Source organism: Lepisosteus oculatus, chromosome 14 (assembly GCF_040954835.1).
Source record: "Lepisosteus oculatus isolate fLepOcu1 chromosome 14, fLepOcu1.hap2, whole genome shotgun sequence".
Classification (NCBI taxonomy): Eukaryota; Metazoa; Chordata; class Actinopteri; order Semionotiformes; family Lepisosteidae; genus Lepisosteus; species Lepisosteus oculatus.
In genome coordinates this window covers 24,623,738-24,645,006 of record NC_090709.1, presented here as the reverse complement: position 1 = coordinate 24,645,006, position 21,269 = coordinate 24,623,738, and the positions used below count along the sequence as shown (strand labels likewise).

Sequence of the window (21,269 nt, the reverse complement as noted above, 5' to 3'; positions counted from 1 at the left end):
TTGCAATTTGTATGGATTTTTTTAAAAACAAGTTGCTCCAAAAATTAAATGAACACTTCCATTAAATTTAATGTAGAAGCATGTTGCTGTCCATAATGATAAACTGTGTGGCAAGACAGGCACCACTGGGACTCAACCCCAGGATCTCCTGTTTATTAGGCAGGCGCTTTAACCAACTAAGCCACAGCATTCTCGCATCCTAGTGTTAATCCTGCATCAGCAGGGTCAGCTTGTCGGCACGCCCGTCTCCATTTGGTGGTTTGAGCTGACGTTGCCATGACGTTGCCATTAAATGCGACCGAGAATACTCCAACCAGAGAACTAAGCCATGGCATTGGCATCAGATATCCCTTTTACAGCCACTTGGACACATCTCAATTGCTCTGAGACACCTGCATTCAGTGTGCGCTGAGCCTGCTCGCTGAGCAAGTGATGAGAAATGGCTTATGTCAAAGGAGTTCAATATGCTTTTTATGTTCAATGGGCTGTCCACTACAGCTAACACTGAAGCGCAGCACAGGCTCTGTGGTTTGACATCTCACAAGGTAAATGTTGAAATTGTAGGTGGAAGAGGAAAATTACCCTTGAGTATGGGGAAAGAGGCCAACTCATGTCCGGAGGGGGATAAAGTGTGTATGGAGGTGGCCTAGTGGTTAAAGCACTCTCCTCTTAGTACATGATACTCTGCACAAGTAGGTTTGAACCCCATCCTCCTCGAGGAAGGGCTTTGACACATTTTGACCTTTTTAAACTTGGTGTGCTTTCATTTCGTTTCTTCACTCCTGTACTACAGCAATAATATTTCTATAGGTGTATGATCATGGTAGGCTGACAGCAGGAACATGTGGCCCACAAACAGTGACAATATCAGAGGTGTCTGCAGTGTGTTGGTTTGTGAGCAATGATAAAATAACTTGACATGGAAGCAGGTGTGCCTGCATTAATACAGCTCCATTGAGAGGAAAAAGTAACACAAGAACCGACATAAATTCAACAGCACGTTTCTGCAGCTGAAAACGGAACCTACTCCACGTGATGATTGAGCTCACAACCTCGGTATAACTCCACTATAAAAGCACCACAACCTGACCAATTGCGCTACTGGAGCAGCACAGCACAGTAGCACATTTTCCTCAGTGCACTCAAACAGTGCTTCTTCCCTAGCCTACCAGCTTCAAGACTTTTTTAAATCGATCAAAGATTCATTGGAAAAGGTTTGTCGATGGGTCAGGTGGGAATCACACCCGGATTCACTGCTTGCAAGGCAGCTATGTTCATCATTATACCCAGGACTGGCGCCAGGGGAATGATCTGTAGGGGGGGGGTCTGAAATCCTGAGGGGGGCAGTGATATTTTGGTTTAAACGGAGCCGTTGCAACCATCCAAGTGAATTCTCGTAAGCATGCCACTGATTAGTATTTCATGTTAGAAGATAACGACAAGCAATCTGGTATTTAGTGATAAAGAACAGTTCCACGTTCATCAGAACTCACGTGATTATTTTTGCCTGGAGTATCAACCATATGTGTTCATTTTTTCAACAACATCAACGGTAACGAGGATCTGAATCATTAAGAAATCATTGTAAAACCAACAGAAAGTACAAACTTCTATAACTACAGTCCTAGTTATATAACGATTGTAAGTATAAGGATAAACTACTGCAAGCCATTGGTCCACCTGAGCAAATAAGGTCATAATAATGTTGACACCCCAAAACATAGACACTATGTAACGTGCTGTTCCTGGATGGATAGCCCCCTGCACATCAAACAGTCTGATGTAGTAACTGTGAATTCGGGGTTAGTATAGTTATCTGACCATTGACAAAGTACAACTATTTTTTACAGCTCAAGTTAAGTAAGTGAAAGTGTTCAAAAACTTTTTATCCAAACCTTTTATCCAAAACTGAGGGGGGTGGAACTGTTCAGTTGAGGGGGCGATTTTGACATGCCAGTAATATTTTCACAAAACGTCCAAGAGTTACAAAAACACTTACTTTATGTATAAAGTACATTGTGTACACACTGTAAGTTCACAACGCGAGAAATACTGCTCAATATGGGATCCTGTCCAGGAATATCAGGGCTGTAAGGGGGTCAGATCTATAGATGTAGTAAACACATTAGTGGAGACAGTGTGTCTGTTCTCTGTATGAGAGCCAGACAGGAAGAATAATCTGTGGTCTGGGAAGAAGAGACCCTCGTTGGAAGAGCGACGCTTCTCACAGGAGAGAATGAAAAAAAAATCTTTTTCAGGGACGCTGATTTTTCTCCTTGGGGGAATTAAAAGCACTTACAGGGAGTGACCTTGTGGTGCAACGGTAGTGCATCTGATACCACATCAGAAGGTTGTGTGTTCAAATCATGTCGAGATTGGCTGATGTATGTTCAGGTTCAGCTGGTGCCGAACCCGGAAATTATACCATGCAGTTTGGTTTTATCTGTACACCACATAGATAATCTAAATGAAATAACAGAGCAGTACAGAACACGCATTCAGGAAATTACACAGCAAGTCATTTTGAACACGACAAGAGAAAGGGCACACTACACATCCGTGAAACATCACGTCCGACTTTAGAGACAGTTACATCACAGAATGGAAGTTTCAGGCCCCTTTTTCATTACAGGTTCAAACTAACCTGAAAGTTACAGAGTTTTAGGTCACTTTTGTATTAAAAAGTGTCTGAAGCCTGTAAATATAATTTGCCCTTTTTTAAATTGTGGATGAAATCCAATCCCATGTACCAAGACCTTACAGTATATTCATGTTAATTAAAATGACTAACGCTATTGGACATTAGCTGGTGCTTTTTGTAACGATTTGCTATTTCATGCTGGAAAGAAGGAAACCTGACCAACGTTTGCTTTCAGGTGCGGTTCATTCACATAATGGACATCTATTTCTGAGTAGCCTGATTTAAAAACACACGAACCCGGTAGAAGTCGAACCTACAATCTCATGATGCAAAATCAGACGCGTTATCCATTAAACCACTGGCCAATCATGTAACTGAATTGCACCATGGTAAGTTCAGCGCTGCAACTAGTAATACACCATCCCATCTAAAATTTCTAAGTGAGAAACGTGTTTTCTACATTTTTATCAGTTTTAAAATATCATCTCTTTAATACAGACAAAGGGTTTGTGTGTCACTTTGAAATTCTGATTGATTTAGAATTCAAAGAAAAAGATGTTTTCTTGAACAACGCAGTGAAATTATGACATCTTTCACTCTACTTCTCTCTTGTAGTAAAGCAGACCTTGCAGTGTGAGCATTTACTCCAGTAAATTAGGTCATGTATCATGTTAAATCACTTCTTCAAAACAAAACATTTCCTGGTGCAGGTTTTCTCCATGAAAAAAAATACATTTTTCCCTTACATGATTTCTTGTTTTTTTTTTTCCCATCAGAGTACAGAAAGAAGAAAAAAGGGAAAAGCAGTGTCGCAAAAAAACTCCATCGCCCTTGGGAGATGTCAAGCTCATCGGATATGAAAAGTGCCCAATAAAAGCAATTTCTCTTCATTTATCTTAGCTTCAGGGCTGCTATTGTGTGTAGAGGAGGCAACTTGCTCAGCCAGCAGACTCAGCGCTTACTGAATACAGGTATGTTTTGAGTGTCATGCTGATCGTCTTATAAATGCAAAAGAAACTTTTAAAGCTGATAAAGTAATTTGCATGTGGCTACAACATCCCTGGAAGAGAGATTTTATCAGTTGCACATAATCGATATTTTTTACTTTTTGTTCAGCACTGGAAATCTATTTTTTTAAGTTTTCTTAAGAAGATCTCATGAAGTATTGCCAGGACCTACCTTTAGCACTCAATAGCGATATTAATGGAGTAGAAATGTAAGATAAATTGATGATCTGAGCTAAAATAGTCCTTACGCGCCTCCTGTAACAGTGTTCGTATTCATAGCAAGTAATATTCTTTTTCAACCCCAAACGTTGCTATTGCATTAAGCTTTGTGCGACCATTGGAGGTTTCGGTAGCTTCTGGAGAGCGCACTTTTCCAAACTAAAACCTATAAGAACATTATTCAAGGTACACCATGTCCCAGAATCGTTCATCGGGACTAGGATTAATATCAATGGAAAGTACTTCAAGATTTAACTGAAATATTAAAAGAGTAGGAAAGCATTTAAAATAGAAAAAATCAGTTCAGATGATATTTAATTTTTGAGAAATGGGCACATACTGTACATCAGCTCAGTGAGCAGTGCGAGGTGCTCTCCTGGAGATGATGATAAATTAGTTAAAATCATGTGATAGTTGAAAAAGCTTAATACTTAGTGAAACAGCCAGCACAAATGGTTGTGTTTGTGATTATGTCACTTCTCTACTATAGCAGCGTTGATAAAAGACCCTCTGAAAGCAGTAAAGCACTGCACAACTGAATTCGTTGCTATTTGGAGAAATCCACAAACTCGTGTTTTTCATGTGCTTTAAAAGACAGCCATACTCACCGACAAAATAACGACACTGCAGCTGATTTTTTCCGAAGCACAGTTGACCTTTCTGAGCCAAATGATGAAGCTCACCCAGTGAATACTATAGCAGAAGGTGGAGGAAAGTGCAACTTTGTAACTACTGCAACCACAGGGACAACTGCAAGAAGCAGAATCAACTTCCCATCGAATGGTGTTGTTGTCTGAGGTACGCGATGTGAACGTGTGCAGAGAATCCCACAATCTCTTCAAAACTTGGACAAAGTATTTCTGATGGAGTGCTGTGCGCAAAGATTGAATAAGCTTTGCTCCTGCCGATGATTCTGCGTGAAAAAGCACAGCATTCAAGTTTCACAGAAAAATGCACCATGCCTACAAAACCAATTTAAAAAACAATTGCGGCACACTACGATTCACACTGACTCAAAAGTGATCACGGCAGATGTTGTTCCCTGCATAATGCTGAAGGGACCAAAGAGCATTGCTGTTGGGAACACAAAATGAGGCTTTTTTATGCCTTGATGTTAAGCTGACAAAGACTATCTTGAAACACCTAGTTCAGTCTCTCGACAGACTGTCAAGCAAAGCTTTTACCCATTGAACTCGCAATAGAAGGAAGGTCTTAACCCACCAACACTTAGCAGCGGCAAGATTCAAACCTAACCCAGCGAAGAAAATGGAGCACAAACCCAGCACTTAGACCACCCAGCCACACTCCCAACACCTTACTCTTTTGGAGAACGTCGGGTGGGTTCAGCTCTTGTTGTGCGATGCTTGGAAATGACTGCACCTTCGTTTTCCGAGATGTTTCCTATCACTTCTTTGTCAGCTCTGAATATAGTGCTTCTTTGGAGCAGGCTTCAGACCTTTTATTTTATTTATAAAGGAGGGCGCATTCAGAAACGTGTAATTCCTGTTTTAGAAATACTTTGGGCGGTGTGTTTTATATAACGCACAAACAGTATTCTGATTGTATACTGTAGACCTGTGTAGCAATCATACTGGACGTGACTGGGATTCTGAAATGTTTCTTGAAAAGGTATTCAGGGCTGCTTGAATCTATAATAAAAAAGTGACCCGAAACTTCCTACCTTCCAATCACTGATGTAGCTCTCCCTAAACCTGTATGTGATGTTTTGCAGATGTGCAATGTGCCTTTACTCCTGTATTAAAACTGACCTCTGTTGTTGGGCGGAGTTGAAGGAGAACTAACTGCACAGAAAAAGTATGTAACAATAAAATGTTTCTACACTTCAAAATGTCCCTTTAAATCCCTGCTCACACACGTCGGTGTGGGGAGCGGGCAGGTAGAGAGCTTTTACAGATGCTCATGATGTTTCTCATGGGGTGTTACCTGCAGTAGCATCTCTCTCCACGCCTTTGGAAAGAAAAGAGTGGCTCCAGTGCAAGGTATGGTCAGAACAGTTGGTCTGATTGTCTTAGAAAACAAGAAATTAAAATCAACAGGGAAATTGAACAATACAGAAATCAGTGCAGTATACAAAAGGAAGCAATCAAACAAAATGCTCAGCAAAAATCGTAGTTGAGTAAATTGGTGGAAAAAAAATATTTGTAAGCAAAGGAGAGCCCGCGCTGTGCGTGAAACACATCAATCGTTCAGCATTTCTGAAACATTTCATTGAATTGACAAAGAAGAGCCTTTAATGAACTATTCTTTACCCCTCTGTTCCTACTGTATTTAATACCACCATCTATTGTCTCCTCTAACTGTGTATTCTCATCCTGCTTATCTTGTGTATTTTTTTAACTTTATTGGTTTCATTCTGTAAAGCGCTTTGGAAAGCCACCTTTAAAGGCACTATATAATGTAAAGATTATTATTATTATGATTAATAATAATGAACAGTGCATTTAACACTGAGCACATGCGGTCCTTCTTTGCAAAGGATTGCAAAGGTTGGGAATTAGCCTTTCACTCGTGTTGTTGAAGATCGTATCCTGGCTTTGTTGCAGGAAATGTCTGGATGCCATCACCGGATCAAGGAGAGGATCAGGGTTTTGGGAAGTCTTTTTGATGCCTGACACTGTGTGTTGTAACGGGTGTCATTCTGGACCTAAACAACAGAGAACACTGTTGAAATCGCTGAACTGCCTAGCGGACACTTTGTCGCCTTCTTCTGACCTGTATTTAATGCGATTCTCTGAAAACGTGGCACGTTATATCTGCTACCTTTATGGAGGGCACACTCATAAGAATCATAGATTCGATCACAAGCATCTAAAAATGAGCACGAGAAAATGACATCACGCTATAAGGCTGAATGGCACAAATTCTCCTGTTACTTCTGCAGCAAATGTGTGTTTTTTGCTTCTTAACACTGAGATAGTTGGAGATATTTGGCAGCAGTGGGATTCCAACTCACACCCCCAAAGAGACTAGAGCTTTAATCCAGCTCTAAATTAAAAACTGGGTGACTTGTAAGGGCTGGTAGGAGAGGAAAGGTATAAATGCTTCTTTTTTGGACAAAGTCTTTATCTTTACTAAAAGAAGGAAAGAAATATTTGATTATTATTTTTTCACCAGTTGTTTTGATCAAATTATTGTAACGCAGTGCCATATTAAGGTATAATATGTACATGAACATCATGTCTGAGTCGATGATGGCAGCTGAGTATCACTGGAGGACAGTTCATCATGAGTGGGTAAGCCTGCATAATGAGGGAGAAGAGATCGGCCTCTCTGACGCAGTGTCCAGTGACACTAACCTTCTGTCCTACTGTTCTCTACTTATGTAGAGGGTGAATGTTTATTTAGGTGAATGTTAGGTTTCATTCTTGTAAAATATTTCCGAGCACTTTTTTTGTTGCTGAAAATTAATCTTGTACATTTGAATTAATTCCGATATTGTCACCTAATTCTATACATTGTTTCATCAGACTATAACATTTAGAGGAGCTCAATTGCATTTATGAATTGCATAGTGATATTATTTCTTTCCGTTTAAATACTTCAGTCAAAAATGTAGAGAAGGTGCTCCTGTTTTCACCATTATAAGAACTGTGATGCACCAGTAATATTTACTCTCACAAAAGTATTGTAATTGTATTGTTCTGTTCTGTAACAATCTTGAGTGACACAAACCTTCTGTTTTACTGCACTACACTTCTCCAGAGGCCAGTTCAGCACACAAGGATCCTCAGTCAAACAAACACTGCAATCGCTTGATAAACGCCATTTCTCATCCTTTCTCTTAGTGTCGGTGCTACTATTGTATGCAAAGGAGGCGACTTGACAATGAAATCTTAAAGAGAGTCTTCATGAAGGTGTGCGTCGGCAATCTGGGCAATTGACTGGGCTTGTGAAGAAACCAATCTCATTCAACAACCATACAAATTGCACAGCTTAAGGCACATGAAGCGAAATCTGTGAGCTGATTGACACAAAACAATGTCACTTCACATTATTTGCAAAGTTGTTTTGCTTGTCTGACCACCTCTTCCTACTTCACAGTGAGCACATATATTTCAGTTTCTTTCCCCCATGTGGAGATGTATCCACTGCCAAAACTGCTGTCTGATTATTTAAATTATCTGTAAAACTGTTACATGACTTCATCTAATTGTAAATTTATAAGACGGTCTATGAGACATTTGTTAGAGTAGCTGAATCCCAGGGCTGAGTCCCACTGCCCAGAGCTACAGACTGGTCAAATGGTCACTATTGTAGACACGACCATCGGACCATCGGCTACAAATAATCAATATACTGATCAAAGTGTCACTACTGGTGTTTATTACATAAATACTATATATAAATAATAAGATAATTCCACACTCATATGTGTTATAAAACATTTATAAACATTTTGGGAGGCTGACATACAGTAAAGAAAGTAATACTGAAGGGCTGGAAGTCCTGGAAAGCGTTAATAGAACCTTCTTGCTTTCAACCTGGAACAGAGCCCACAACTGCCAGATCAGTGACCCCTGAGCCCAGTTCACAGAGAGGAGAACCAGGAGGTCTTTTATGTCTCTAAGAGGGCTGGGAGGAAGGATAAAAGGGGGAAATGTGACATGAGTCCAGGCTGTTCTGTCTGATATTGTTCATGTAGCAGCACTGATTGTCTGAATATCTTCTAGTTCTGGATTGTGAGGATAGAGAGCAGTACGGAGTTGAGCTTCTGTCTGAGTGTGAGTCTGAGCTGTGAATCTGACTGAGAAGAGAATAATGATTTTTTATTCTGCCTGAGAATTTTTCCTGAGAATTTTTCTTCTTTTCCAAGTGGTGTTACATCCCCTTCAGATACTCTACACAGACTGCCAGAGAGAAGAGGAGCGAGAGATGGACAGATAAGAGCACACACAGCAAGAGACACATACGTCTTGATTTACTTTGAAGCAAGTGTTCATTTCTTTTCTGGAACAATTTGTTTCTGAACTTCAAGAAATTCATACAACTTCTGAAAGATAAAATACAAATCTTGCTTCTCAGGACAGAAGAAATGCTGCAAAAAAATGCCAGTGATTTGTGAAAAGCAATGGGAATGTGTCCCTGTGCAGCTGTTAAACAAAGGGCTGCTGGGTCAAACGCACTCAGGGACGCGCTTCAGATTGTGATGATGTAAACATAATCTCCGCTAAAAATTGAAGGGATTTCTTCGCAAAACCTCTTGAATGTTGCAGGAAATCTTCGTGTTTTACTCGTGTGCAACTACAACAAGTAAACAATTAAGTACCTAAGTCAATGTCCAAGAAACCATCCTCACGTGTGGATTTTTTCTTTAACTGGCTGTTGGGAGAATTCATTTATACACCCGTTGTATCCTTAGCAAAAATATTTTAAAATTAGAACACAGATTTGTTGGAGAACTTGACAATCCTTGACAATCATTATTAAATGAGCATTATACAAATGTGCGTTGATATTTTTAATATGTACCTTAATTGTAATGTATATAAATATAATTGCTTTGATATGGATGTTCATTTGAAGGAATTGAGGAAACTATGAAGGATCGCAGAACAACCAAAGATACATTTGGGCATCTGCTATTGGTAAAGATTAACGAATACAGTAAGTGTGAAGCTTGCACACACACGAGAGAAAAAAATCAGTTTAAATTCACTTCATTAGACTGACGGTGTGTATAGCAGAGGATGGTTTCGATCCATCGACCTCTGGGTTATGGGCACGCTTCCGCTGCGCCACTCTGCTGACAGCTGTCATAGTGTGATTCAACACAACTGCTCTATCTTTGCTTTCTAAAAGTGCGCCCGAGATGAAAAGTCTAAACGGTAAACGCAGACGTCACTTTGAGCACTTGGTCTTTTATAGTACAAATATCACACGCTGCACTACATGGGCGTGTCTTCAAGATCGTTGAGAACCAAACCTTCTGCTTTCCCAAGCAACTGATTTTTCCTCCTTAATTCACAAATCTTCAATGAGAATCAGTGAAACGAAAACCAAACACATGTGCACACTCGCGTCCTAGTGTGAAAGAAAACTGATGGAAGCATTTGAGAAATAAGAAGAGTAGTCTGAACAGCTCCAGTCTATCAACTGCTCTACAAACTGATCGCTACTTCCACACCCAGTTTATAACACTGAAAATGATTCAGGAAGCACAGCAAAGTTCTAAAAGCAGTGGTTGAAAAGCGTCTAGATACATAAAATGACAATTTCTCAAAAGTAAAATCTTCAGCTTTTAAATATTGTCATCCACATATTTTCGTTTTTCTCTTTTTTACATAACACGCTTTCGAGAAATAGACTGTCTTGTAATGAAGGCTGCATTAGAAAATGTGTATCTAAATTAAAATCGGGTTTATGACTTCTGCGTTTTTCAGCTTTCTTAGCGCTTGGGTCTCGATTCAGATATTGCAATGAAAGCAACAGGGGAGTAAGTTTTCCTTTTCTAAATCAAAGGTGATCTGCTCACAAGGAAGTATAAAAACTTCAGCGTTTACTTTTTGAAGACCGCAAATTGTCGAAACACTATTGCTTCATAAGTTAATAAGTAACGTTTCTGAGCACGCATTGTATTACTAATGCTGTTATTAATAAAAAAAGCTGAAATTCACATAATGGAATTTGGACGGCTCAAAGTAGTCTATTCCTTGTACAACTAACTTGCCCGCTGAGTAGAGTTTTAAGCAACGGCAGCAGATATAGCAGTAATAGCAACAGCGTAGAGTGTCACAATACTCTATGAAAGAATTGCGGCTTCAGATCGTTTTGTTCTGTTGAAGCTACCTACAGGCTCCGAATTGTTGACATTGGCTGTGATCTTCTTTTTTCAGGTTTCATGAAATTCTTCACATATTTGAAATATTTCATTCGGGTTCGCCCAATACACGGTGCAAATGCTGTGGCACATGAAGCCGTTTTGTTTGCCGGTTGTAAGGATTGAGGTGCGTACTACAAATCGAGCAAGCGAAAAGAAAATTAAACAGGAGTCTTTTATTGGATTGCTAATCCACTGTGCTCTGCTCGTCTAGGTTCAAATCCCATCCTTGTCATAGTTAAGGCCTGAGACGTGTGTGTTTTTTCTAAACGGTGTTTGCATTTGTTTCTTTTTTTACTCCTGTACTAGAGCAGTAATATTTCTAGCGGTGGAAGAACATGGTATCACATGCTGACAGCAGGAACACGTGGCCACAAGCTGCAGTACATTGGTTTTGGAACAGCAATAAATTTCCTGTGGAGACAGGTGCGCCGGTATTAATACAGCGCTTTCGAGCGGAAAGAGTTACAAGAACTGACTTAAACTTACCAGTTATGTTCAATAGCTAAAAACACAAAACCAACCTCTTCAGTGGTTGAATCTAAATAACAGAAGCCAATGCTGCCATCAAGGGAAAAAAAATCCTGAGTTATGTAGTTTTGAGACTACATATCTGACTTTCAGTTTGAAGCGGTACAATGGATTATAGGTCACATTTGTTCTTGATTCAGGATATATATGAGTGTGGTAATGGTTAGAACTGTGTTTACATGAGGTACAAACGGTAACATTTTCATTGCGAGAAGAAAGTCAGTCCGTGCGCATTTCTCAGCATGCACATTGTCAGGAAAACTAAACCCACAGTGCCAGCAAACCTTTCGATAGCCTGTAGGTACTACCATTGCAAATGTAACAGGTTGTTCATACACACAAATGACATCGTTGCTATCTCGTAATTAGGAGATAATTTGGTATTTATTAATTAAGATTTTTTTCCTGGGTGGCAACAATGCGCTTCCGCAATAAATCATAGACTCTGCTTTCAAAATAGCTGCACCAGGCACTTGGACACAGATAAACACAGGGATTTAAAATTCAGGAATATGAATGGTCAATTGCTTACAGTTGGGTTTTTACGTTTTCTTATTTAGCGATTTGTGTATCAATCTTTTAACAATTCATTAAAATGCTAACAACATGTAAAATAAAAACAACAGCAACGTTAAATGAAGGGGAGACAGGTAGTTTTTTTTTTTACAATCAGATTCCAATCTCCAATGCTGTGTGTGAGAGCTTAGGTAACTTTCCTTTTCTCACATTTTCTGACAACTATTCCAAAGGGGCACCCTGTCAACTCCTAATACTTTGTATGTTTGATTATTGTCGTTTTATTTAGAAAAAGTTCAATATTGATCATAACTAAAGAAAATTAGGAATACGAATAAAAAAAGGGCTGAAGATGCGAGTCACTCTTGAATCAGAGCTGGGCGACACGGGCTTCTGTTCTAATATGATTATACGAGAAGCAGGAGGAATCGCTTCTCTCCTATGGAGCATGAGCTGAATCAGGAGGGAGACATTTTGTATGCTTGTGCATATGTTAACGCATGACCTACATCGTAAAACTAAATTAAAAACTAACATTAAGTTGTCAAAGACATTCATTTATATACAAACAAGAGACAGACATAGCAATGGTTCTACATTAACTTGTATTACACTGATCAGACTAATTGAAATGTATGAAAGCCCGTTTCTGCCAGGGAGTTAAAAAAACGCGCTATGGTATCGCAGAATTCCAACTAAGTAACTCAAAATTGCGACTTGGTAACTCAGAACTCCGACTTTATATCTAAAATGTTCTTTAGCTCAGCTAGCAAGGCCTGGATTCAAGCCAATACAGTGAGGCACGAAGTAGGGTGGGAGCGGCGAGGGCACAAGCCCTAGAACCCGAATCCGTTACAATAACAAAAGGACAGACAATGAAATAGGGGCTATTTCGAAGTCGCAAATGTAAGATATAAAGTCAAAATTCTGAGTTTTTAGGTCGCAATTCTGAGATTCTAAGTCACAATTCTGAGATACCATAGTGCGTTTTTTTTTACTCCCTGGCGGAAACGAGCTTCCATTGGTTCTCAGTGCTGCGAAGCAAAAGCAATCTCTGAGAAATCAGACAAATTATTATCAGAACATGTCAAAAGCTGATCAGTATTTCTTTACTGGGAAGCAAAGAAATGCTTGTATTACACATTTTAATATGACATGCAATTACACATGAAAATTAGTAAAATTATTATTGTAAAATTACGTGTTGATAGAACAGCCCCCTCGATAAAAGAAAGTGTGGACGGACGTGTCGCATGTTCCGTACTCTGTCTGACAGCGGGTTTAACACACTGTCCTTGGAAATTAGAAACGAATTGAACAATAAATTAATCTGAGCAAATTTTACACGTGTGGATGATTTCATTCTGTCGAAATTACGTGGAACTCCTCCGCTGGGGTCAGATACACACGGGAAAGTGTTCAGGCGGCTTCACGGAGTCCCGCCTCAGACTGGAAACAGGTTCTAATTAGACGCTGAGAACAATTCGGGTCTCTGTGTGTAATTGATTGTGTTGATTGAGCGGCAGTGCGACCATGTGTGTGGTAGCATAGTCCTGCTAGTATAAAAACCTAGTCACCGCGTTCACACTTTATGCTCTCTTGCTTCAACACAGTTTGGTGGTTTATGTGTCTTACTTCTGTAGCAGTTTAGCGGGACGTCAATTTGGCGATGCGCTCGTTTCTCTTTATGCTGTGCCTGTGCGCAGGGGCCGGGCTCCCCGCACTGATCTCCGCCGGACCGGCTGGCTGGGACTCTCAGGAATTAGCGCTCCAGGCCGACCTCCCGGCTCCTGAAGACGCAGCCCAGTCGGAGGATTTGAACCTGGCAGATGCGCCCTCCGAAGACCTGTCTGCAAGCGAGAACGACTCGCAGTCCTTGGCTCCCGACTTTCGCCGCCTTCCCGTGTCCAGAGACGCGTACTCGCCCTACTTCGACAAGGAGAAGATGAAGCCGGCAGCCGCCCCTTACCCGCCTACATCAAGAGCGTCCTGTTTCCTCCCCAGCGAGGGCGGCAGCCGGCTCGCCCGGCCATCGGGGGCACCCGAGGAGTGGCTGTGTGGTGCGACTCCAGCAGGATGTACGTGAGGGTCAGTCGGCTCCTGTTCGGCTTCAGCTGTCGGCCATCGGAGGTGACCTTGGGCAACTGCAGCGTCAGCCGAACCACACGCAGTTACTTCTACTTCATCTACGGGCTTCACGAGTGCGGCACCGAGCGATCAGTAAGCGGGTCTTCATCTACAGGCAGTGTATCGATGTGAGCAGTAGGGCCAGTGTCGGGGTTGCCTTTCCTGGGAATATCCCTTCCTCTGTGACCCTGCAGGTTGTCCAGGGCCGCCTGGTGTACTCCAACACTCTCCGCTATGCCCCGCCCTCCTCCAGTGCACCTGTGCATCGCTTCATTCCCTTCTCTGTGCCTGTCAAGTGCTCCTACAACAGGTAGGCAGGGCTCTGCTGCTGCTGAGAAGCCTCTGGGAAAGTGTCCAGAAGCCCCTCATCCCCTCTGTCCTGCAGGTTCCACTACTCCTACAAGGTTGGCTATGTCCCCACGTGGGCCAGGAGAAGGACCTTCTTCAAGGACCTGAAGAACAAGCACAGCTTTGTCCTGCTCACCACCAACTGTAAGCTCCTTGAGCGAGTGGCTCCACCTGCCTGCAGGGGGTGCTGTGTGCAGGTGTAATGCTGCCTCTCTCTCCAGCCCACTGGGTCCGGCTCTCTCCCAAGGATGAGTACTTCCTGGGTCAGCCCATGTACTTCCAGGCCACTGCCTACTTTGCCACAGCGGAGCAGAGGCTGTACATCCACTCGTGTTACGTAACGGAGAAACCAGACCAGCACTCCCAGCCCCGTTTCCCCGTGATTGACAACTTGGGGTACGGCCCCTTCTGGGAGGGGAGGTGGGCAGGAGCCCCGAGAGCCTGCAGGCGTTCATCCTTGTCCTTGTCCCCAGGTGCATGGTGGACAGCAAGGCAGATGGCTGCCTGTCCAGGTTTGTCCCCTCCAAGCAGAAGGATGTGCTCCGCTTCACAATTGATGCCTTCCTCTTCCAGAAGAAGCTGTCCAGGAAGGTACTGCTCTCAAAGGCTGCTCAGCCTTCTCGCTCTACTGATCCATTGTCTGCTTTTCCATCCATGATCTAGATGTGAACCAGACTGTGGCAGCTCTAGTGCCTACAGCTGCCAGCTTGCCTTCACTGATGGCAGAAGGTCTTTCTCTGTCCCTCTATTGGCCTTGATCCCTTAATGCTGTGACCTTCCCTCTTGCAGCATGAAGTGACTGAGCTGTACATGCACTGTGTCATGGCTGTGGCTTCTGCTAAAGCAACACCAGGGACCAAGTCCTGCACCTACAACAGGGAGGCTAAGAGGTACTTCTGCAAGGAGCCTGCTGAGGGTGCTCTGGGACATGCCAGGTTTAGGCCTCACCTGTCCTCCTCCTCTCCTCCAGGTGGGAGGAGCTGTATGGTGACCATGAGGTCTGTGCCTGCTGTGAGTCCAGGTGTGCTGGCAGTCGGAATGAAGGTGGGTCTGGTTCTCTATCCCTTGTGGATGCATCTCTGCCCAAGAGACAACCATGCTTGGACAACTGAGGAATGATCCCGTGCTGGACGAAGGGACTGTTTAGATGAGTAGACTGTGGGTCTCTGGGTATAGCAGATCCCTCACTCCTGGGTGCTGCTTGTCCACAGGTACCAGGAGCCTGGTGACCAGTAGTCGGGTGGCTGTGGCACCAGTAGAAGCTCCTCTGGATGTGGGAGCTGACTGGACTGAGGATGAGGAAGGAGACCCTCAGAGCTCCAGTGAAGATGCTGAGAGCACCAGTGAGGATGTGGAGGGAGCAGAGGACTTTGGAGATGTTGGCCAGTGGAGAGGTAGGGTCTGGCAGGAGGAGCTCCTGTAGGGGTGGTGTCCTGCAGTGTAGCTGGATTGTTCTCCTTCCTCCCCAGGTGCCTGAATGAAGGCTCCAGCCTGGCCCTTGTGACTCTCCTGCCTCCACTTGCCTTGTAATGGCAACATTTCAATAAAGCTGTGAAAGACCCTTCTGCCTGCCCTTGTTTCTTTATGGTTTATAGGTTTGAATGGGGTGGAGGAATTCAAGGGAAGTATTTGTGGGGGTTCCCCTTTCAAGAATGCTTCCCATATTGCTGCCAATGAGGACTGAAAATGGCTGGAGTAATAAAGCGTTGTACTGGGGGAAGATGGCCGCACTATTCCTTGGGCAGGTCATTGTGACTTTTTTTGCTGGGGGAGAGACAGAGGTGTTCAATATACTGGCAGTCCTCCTGTTTCCTAGAGGGGTAGTGCTTATGGAGTGTCAGTTGCTACTGTAGTGCCCAGTAAGAGTGAGATCTGATGTCCTATTCTAGGCTGCACAAACTGACTAAAAGAAACACAAGGAAGGGATTGTCAACAGGGGCTTGGTGTAAAGTAGGCCTTCCCTTCCTTAGCAGAGGAACAATTCTGGTGCCCAAACATCAGTGAATAAAGGTACAGTTAGAATCTTGGAGGTCTTGTCTTATGGGTGTTGGTTTCACAGTATTGGACAGTCACGGGAAGTATTAGGACTGAAATTGGAGATCCCAGCACTTGACTGGGAAGACAGGTGTTCACAACCACCTCTACCAACAGCACAGCCTGTGTAGATTGAGACTGAACGCTTACTACACAAAGCCTCTCCCCTGTTTCAGTGTCCCATGTCATGAATTTCAAGTGAATCCTGGTCTCCCGTTGTGACTACCTATAATTTGCACAAATCCTGCTGGCCCACTAACACTGTTAATTTTTAGCCCTACTGCAATGCCCTATTAAAGCTTCAAGGTTTTAGGCTAAACTATTTTATATAATGGTACCAAAGGTGGCTTCGCAAAGCACTTGAAATAATTACAATAAGAACACACAGGATAAAACAATTCCAATAGACAGAGGAGGCCATGGATGGTGGTACTAAGGAAAGTAGAAGCAGAGGGGTAAAGAATGGAACCAGTTCAGTAAAGGCTCTTCTACAGAACAAGGTGTTGAGTCTGAATTTGAAGGAGTTTAGGGAAGGTGACTCTGGTATCCTTGGGGAGAGAGTTCCAGAGCTTGGGGGCATAACAGGAGAAGGCCTTGTCACTCATACAGTGTAGATGGGCTTGGGGGACAGTTAGGAGACCAGAATAAGAAGAGCAAAGGTTCTGAGGTGGGGAGTAGGGTGATAATAGATCAAACTGCTACTGAGGTGCAACTGAAATGTGACGGCATGTTCTACAATTTATGCAAGAAAGGGTAATGTTAGGCTTTTATGGACCGTTGGTACAACAGCAGTGCTCAAGGATTCATTTCTAATATTGAGGACAATGGGTTATATACCCATCGTTCTTACCAAAGGATCAGAGACCTTTTGCTATATAAGAAGACTCCTTTCCACCACTAATTTATACAGGTTTGGTTCATTTGGGTTTTATCAGTTAAACATTTAAGTGAAGTCATTGTCCTGCACGCGGCCGAGCCCGACACACGGTACCGTCTGGTTTCTGTCGCTGGGCGCTCACCCTGCGGTCCATATGGGTCCTAATGCCCCAGTATATGGTAGTGGCAATTTCCCTAAGGAAACAAATACTCCACATTAGTCTGAATGCCACATTCTTCATTGGTCCCATTACATCACAGAAAAACAAAACTACTCACTCTTTAATCTCGACTAATCCAAGACGCACCGAATATCACAGTCTTCTTTTAACACGCGTGCTGTGATTCCTCTATGTAGCAGAAATGACAACCGAGGAGCCGAGAGATTATTTCAGCATTTCGCGTCTGAACGGAAAACACAAACGACTAACTTGGAATGACTTGCTTTTGACGCTTTTCAAAGCGTTCTTTGTGCACGACAACTGCGCCACCAAACAAACTACATAAATATGAGAAAACACACAAGAGAGTTGTCACTCAGAGTGTCGAAGGGTCGATGTATACTGGGGCTCAGTTGAAAAGCAACGCCAGGACTTTTCCGAATTATGTCACACGAAGAGAGCACAGCCCTTTCCGCCCTGCCGCGTGTGTCTCGGTAACTCGCTGTGATCGTAAAGTGGTCTGTACTTTGCGTTGTGGCCGCAACAACCCCGGTGAACGAACGGTGCTTTACAGAGGAGTACTGCCTGACTGGATCGTTGATGAACGACAGAGGCCACTCCGACGTCTTCTCGGTTTTCTTCAATGACTTACTAAGGATCTTCTTCACATTCGCCCATGCAGGGGAAGCCAGTTACACCAAAGCAAACGCAGGAAAGTGCATTTCAAGCAGAGACCAGGAGGGACTTGTTTACACCGAGAGTGGGCGGAGAATGGAACAATGCGCCCAGCCCTGTTGCTGGAGCCGATTCTCGATGAGCTCTTGGGGTCACTAAGAGGCCCCCGCTGGATGCTAATCTTTCTGTTGTTCTTGCAGGTCCTGCGCTGCTTTTGAGCCGACAGAGCTCGTCCTGGTCTGTCGGCACAGCCCAATTGCAAATGATCGGCTCCGCGTACAGAAGGAACGTGCGTTTGGTACAAGAGTGCACGAAGGCACCGGAAATACATTGGGAACAAATGACCGATCGCTCAAGACCTCTGTGAAGTACAGGAGCGTGCAAAACGAGGCTGTTTCCACCCGGTCTCGAACCGGGGACCTTTCGCGTGTTAGGCGAACGTGATAGCCGCTACACTACGGAAACGGTGAAAGATAAGAATCACGAGAATCAATTTAATTCCTAAGGGTTATGTACTTGTTTTGAGTATCTAATGTAGAAGTTTTAAACAAGTTCAATTACGAAATGGTCTAAATGAATGATATACCGAACTTATGTCCTCTTGATATGTGTAACTCTTTGTAACTGAATTAATTTATATCTTTTGTATTCTGATAACTCTTACGATAAGATCTGTTAGGTTTACATGCATATTCTATATATTTATAAATGTATCCTCGTGTATTAGTACCTGTTGAGGTACTTTGAGTTATATCGCATGGTTGGATTCTAAGACCATTAAAAGAATCAATTTTGTGATTTACTGCCACAAAAATAATTGTCCCAGTAAATGCCCAAACCCCTACAGAACTGGTGCCTTGTGAGAGCACACTATAACAGTGTGTGATCTCCTGTCCCAGCCTGAGGAGCAGACAGCGAGCCTGTCTCTCAATAATAATAATACAGTGTGTGATCTCCTATCTTAGCCTGAGGAACAGACAATGAACCTGTCTCTCAATAATAATAACCTAGTGTGGAATGTCCTGTCCCAGTCTGAAGAACAAATAGTGAGCATGACTCTCAATAATAATAGAACAGTGTGTGATCTCCAGTCCCAGCTAGAGGAACAGACAGTGAGCATGTCTCTCAACAATAATATGAATAAACTGTGTGATCTCCTGTCCCAGCCTGAGGAACAGACAGTGAGCCTGTCTCTCAATAATAATAATATAGTGTGTGACTTCCTGTCCCAGCCTGAAGAACAGACAGGAGTGAGCCAGTCTCTCAATAATAATAAAGCAGATTATAATCTCCTGTAACAGCCTAAGGAACAGTCAGGAAAGAGCAGGTCTCTCGATAATAATAATACAGTGTGTGTTCTCCTGTCCCAGCCTGAGGAACAGACAGTGAGCCTGTCTCTCAATAATAATAATACATTGTGTGACCTCCTGTTTCAATCTGAGGAACAGACAGGAGTGAGCCAGTCTCTCAATAATAATAAAGCAGATTATAATCTCCTGTAACAGCCTAAGGAACAGTCAGGAAAGAGCAGGTCTCTCGATAATAATAATACAGTGTGTGTTCTCCTGTCCCAGCCTGAGGAACAAACAGTGAGCTTGTCTCTCAATAATAATAATACAGTGTGTGATCTCCTGTCCCAGCCTGGGGAACACTGAGCCTATCTCTCAATACTAATAATACAGTGTGTCATTTCCTGCCCCAGTCAGAGGAACAGTGAGCTTGTCTCTCAATATTAATAATACAGTCTGATCTCCTGTCCCAGCCTGAGGAACAGTGAGCCTGTCTCTAAATAATAATAATACAGTGTGTGATCTCCTGTTTCAGCATAAGGAACAGACAGTGAGCTTGTCTCTCAATAATAATAATACAGTGTGTGATCTCCTGTCCCAGCCCAAACGATGACACAGTGTGCCTATCTGTCAATAATAATAATACAGGGTGCGATCTCCTGTCCCAGCCTGATGAACAGTGTGCCTGTCAATCAATAATAATAATACAGTAGGAGATCTCCTGCTCCAGCCTGAGGAACATACAGTGAGACTGTCTCTCAATAATAATAATCCAGTGTGTGATCTCCTGTTCAAGCCCAAGCGAAGACACAGTGAGCCTATCTGTCAATAATAGTAATATAGTGTGTGATCTCCTGTCCCAGTCTGAGGAACAGACAGTCAGCCTATCTGTCAATAATAATAATACAGTGTGTGATCTCCTGTCCCAGCCTGAGGAACAGAGAGTGAGCTTGTCTCTCAGTAATAATACAGTGTGTGATCCTTTGTCCCAGCCTGAGGAACAGACAGTGAGCCTGTCTCTCAATAATAATAATACAGTGTGTGATCCCCTGTCCCAGCCAGAGGAACAGACAGTGAGCCTGTCTCTCAATAATAATAATACAGTGTGTGATCTTCTGTCCCAGCCTGAGGAACAGACAGTGAGCCTGTCTCTCAATAATAATAATACAGTGTGTGATCTCCTGTCCCAGCCTGAGGAACAGACAGTGAGCCTGTCTCTCAATAATAATAATATAGTGTGTGACTTCCTGTCCCAGCCTGAAGAACAGACAGGAGTGAGCCAGTCTCTCAAGAATAATAAAGTAGATTATAATCTCCTGTAACAGCCTAAGGAACAGTCAGGAAAGAGCAGGTCTCTCGATAATAATAATACAGTGTGTGTTCTCCTGTCCCAGCCTGAGGAACAGACAGTGAGTCTGTCTCTCAATAATAATAATACATTGTGTGACCTGCTGTTTCAATCTGAGGAACAGACAGGAGTGAGCCAGTCTCTCAATAATAATAAAGCAGATTATAATCTCCTGTAACAGCCTAAGGAACAGTCAGGAAAGAGCAGGTCTCTCGATAATAATAATACAGTGTGTGTTCTCCTGTCCCAGCCTGAGGAACAGACAGTGAGCCTGTCTCTCAATAATAATAATAATACAGTGAGACTTTCTGTCCCAGCCTGAGGAAAAGACAGTAAGCTTGTCTCTCAATAATAATAATACAGTGTGTGACCTCCTGTCCCAGCCTGGGGAACAGACAGTGAACCTTTCTCTCAATAATAATAATCCAGTGTGGAATGGCCTGTCCCAGCAAGAGGAACAGACAGTGAGTCTGTATCTCAATAATAATAATACAGTGTGTGATCTCCTGTCCCAGCCTGGGGAACACTGAGCCTATCTCTCAATACTAATAATACAGTGTGTCATTTCCTGCCCCAGTCAGAGGAACAGTGAGCTTGTCTCTCAATATTAATAATGCAGTCTGATCTCCTGTCCCAGCCTGAGGAACAGTGAGCCTGTC

The 21,269-nt window shown here is 42.9% G+C and overlaps 1 protein-coding gene and 1 non-coding gene across 3 annotated transcripts; one reads left to right on the top strand and one right to left on the bottom strand.

Annotated features, from left to right (window-relative positions):
- Nucleotides 1-13,386: 13,386 nt before the first annotated feature.
- On the top strand, nt 13,387-15,788 carry LOC138243011 (zona pellucida sperm-binding protein 3-like). Of its 2 annotated transcripts, XM_069198508.1 has the most exons (9): nt 13,387-13,972; nt 14,074-14,189; nt 14,265-14,371; nt 14,449-14,623; nt 14,701-14,818; nt 15,017-15,117; nt 15,198-15,271; nt 15,439-15,621; nt 15,697-15,788. In XM_069198508.1, the coding sequence occupies exons 1-9, from the start codon at nt 13,829-13,831 to the stop codon at nt 15,702-15,704; spliced, it is 1,026 nt and encodes a 341-aa protein (XP_069054609.1). In that variant the 5' UTR covers nt 13,387-13,828; the 3' UTR covers nt 15,705-15,788. The 2 variants fall into 2 exon arrangements, with proteins under 2 accessions (XP_069054609.1, XP_069054608.1); XM_069198507.1 differs by having other exon boundaries at nt 15,439-15,788.
- A 2,577-nt stretch (nt 15,789-18,365) lies between these two features.
- Nucleotides 18,366-18,438, bottom strand: trnav-aac (transfer RNA valine (anticodon AAC)). Its single transcript has one exon. It is a non-coding gene; the product is annotated as a tRNA-Val (tRNA).
- Between the last annotated feature and the right edge of the window lie 2,831 nt (nt 18,439-21,269).

Excerpts from the sequence above, each read along its gene's own strand:
- LOC138243011 (XM_069198507.1), top strand. The coding sequence starts at position 13,829 with ATGTACGTGAGGGTCAGTCGGCTCCTGTTCGGCTTCAGCTGTCGGCCA. Across the intron at positions 14,372-14,448 it reads TGTCCTGCTCACCACCAACT|CCCACTGGGTCCGGCTCTCT; the intron begins GTAAGCTCCTTG and ends CTCTCTCTCCAG. Across the intron at positions 15,272-15,438 it reads TGCTGGCAGTCGGAATGAAG|GTACCAGGAGCCTGGTGACC; the intron begins GTGGGTCTGGTT and ends GCTTGTCCACAG.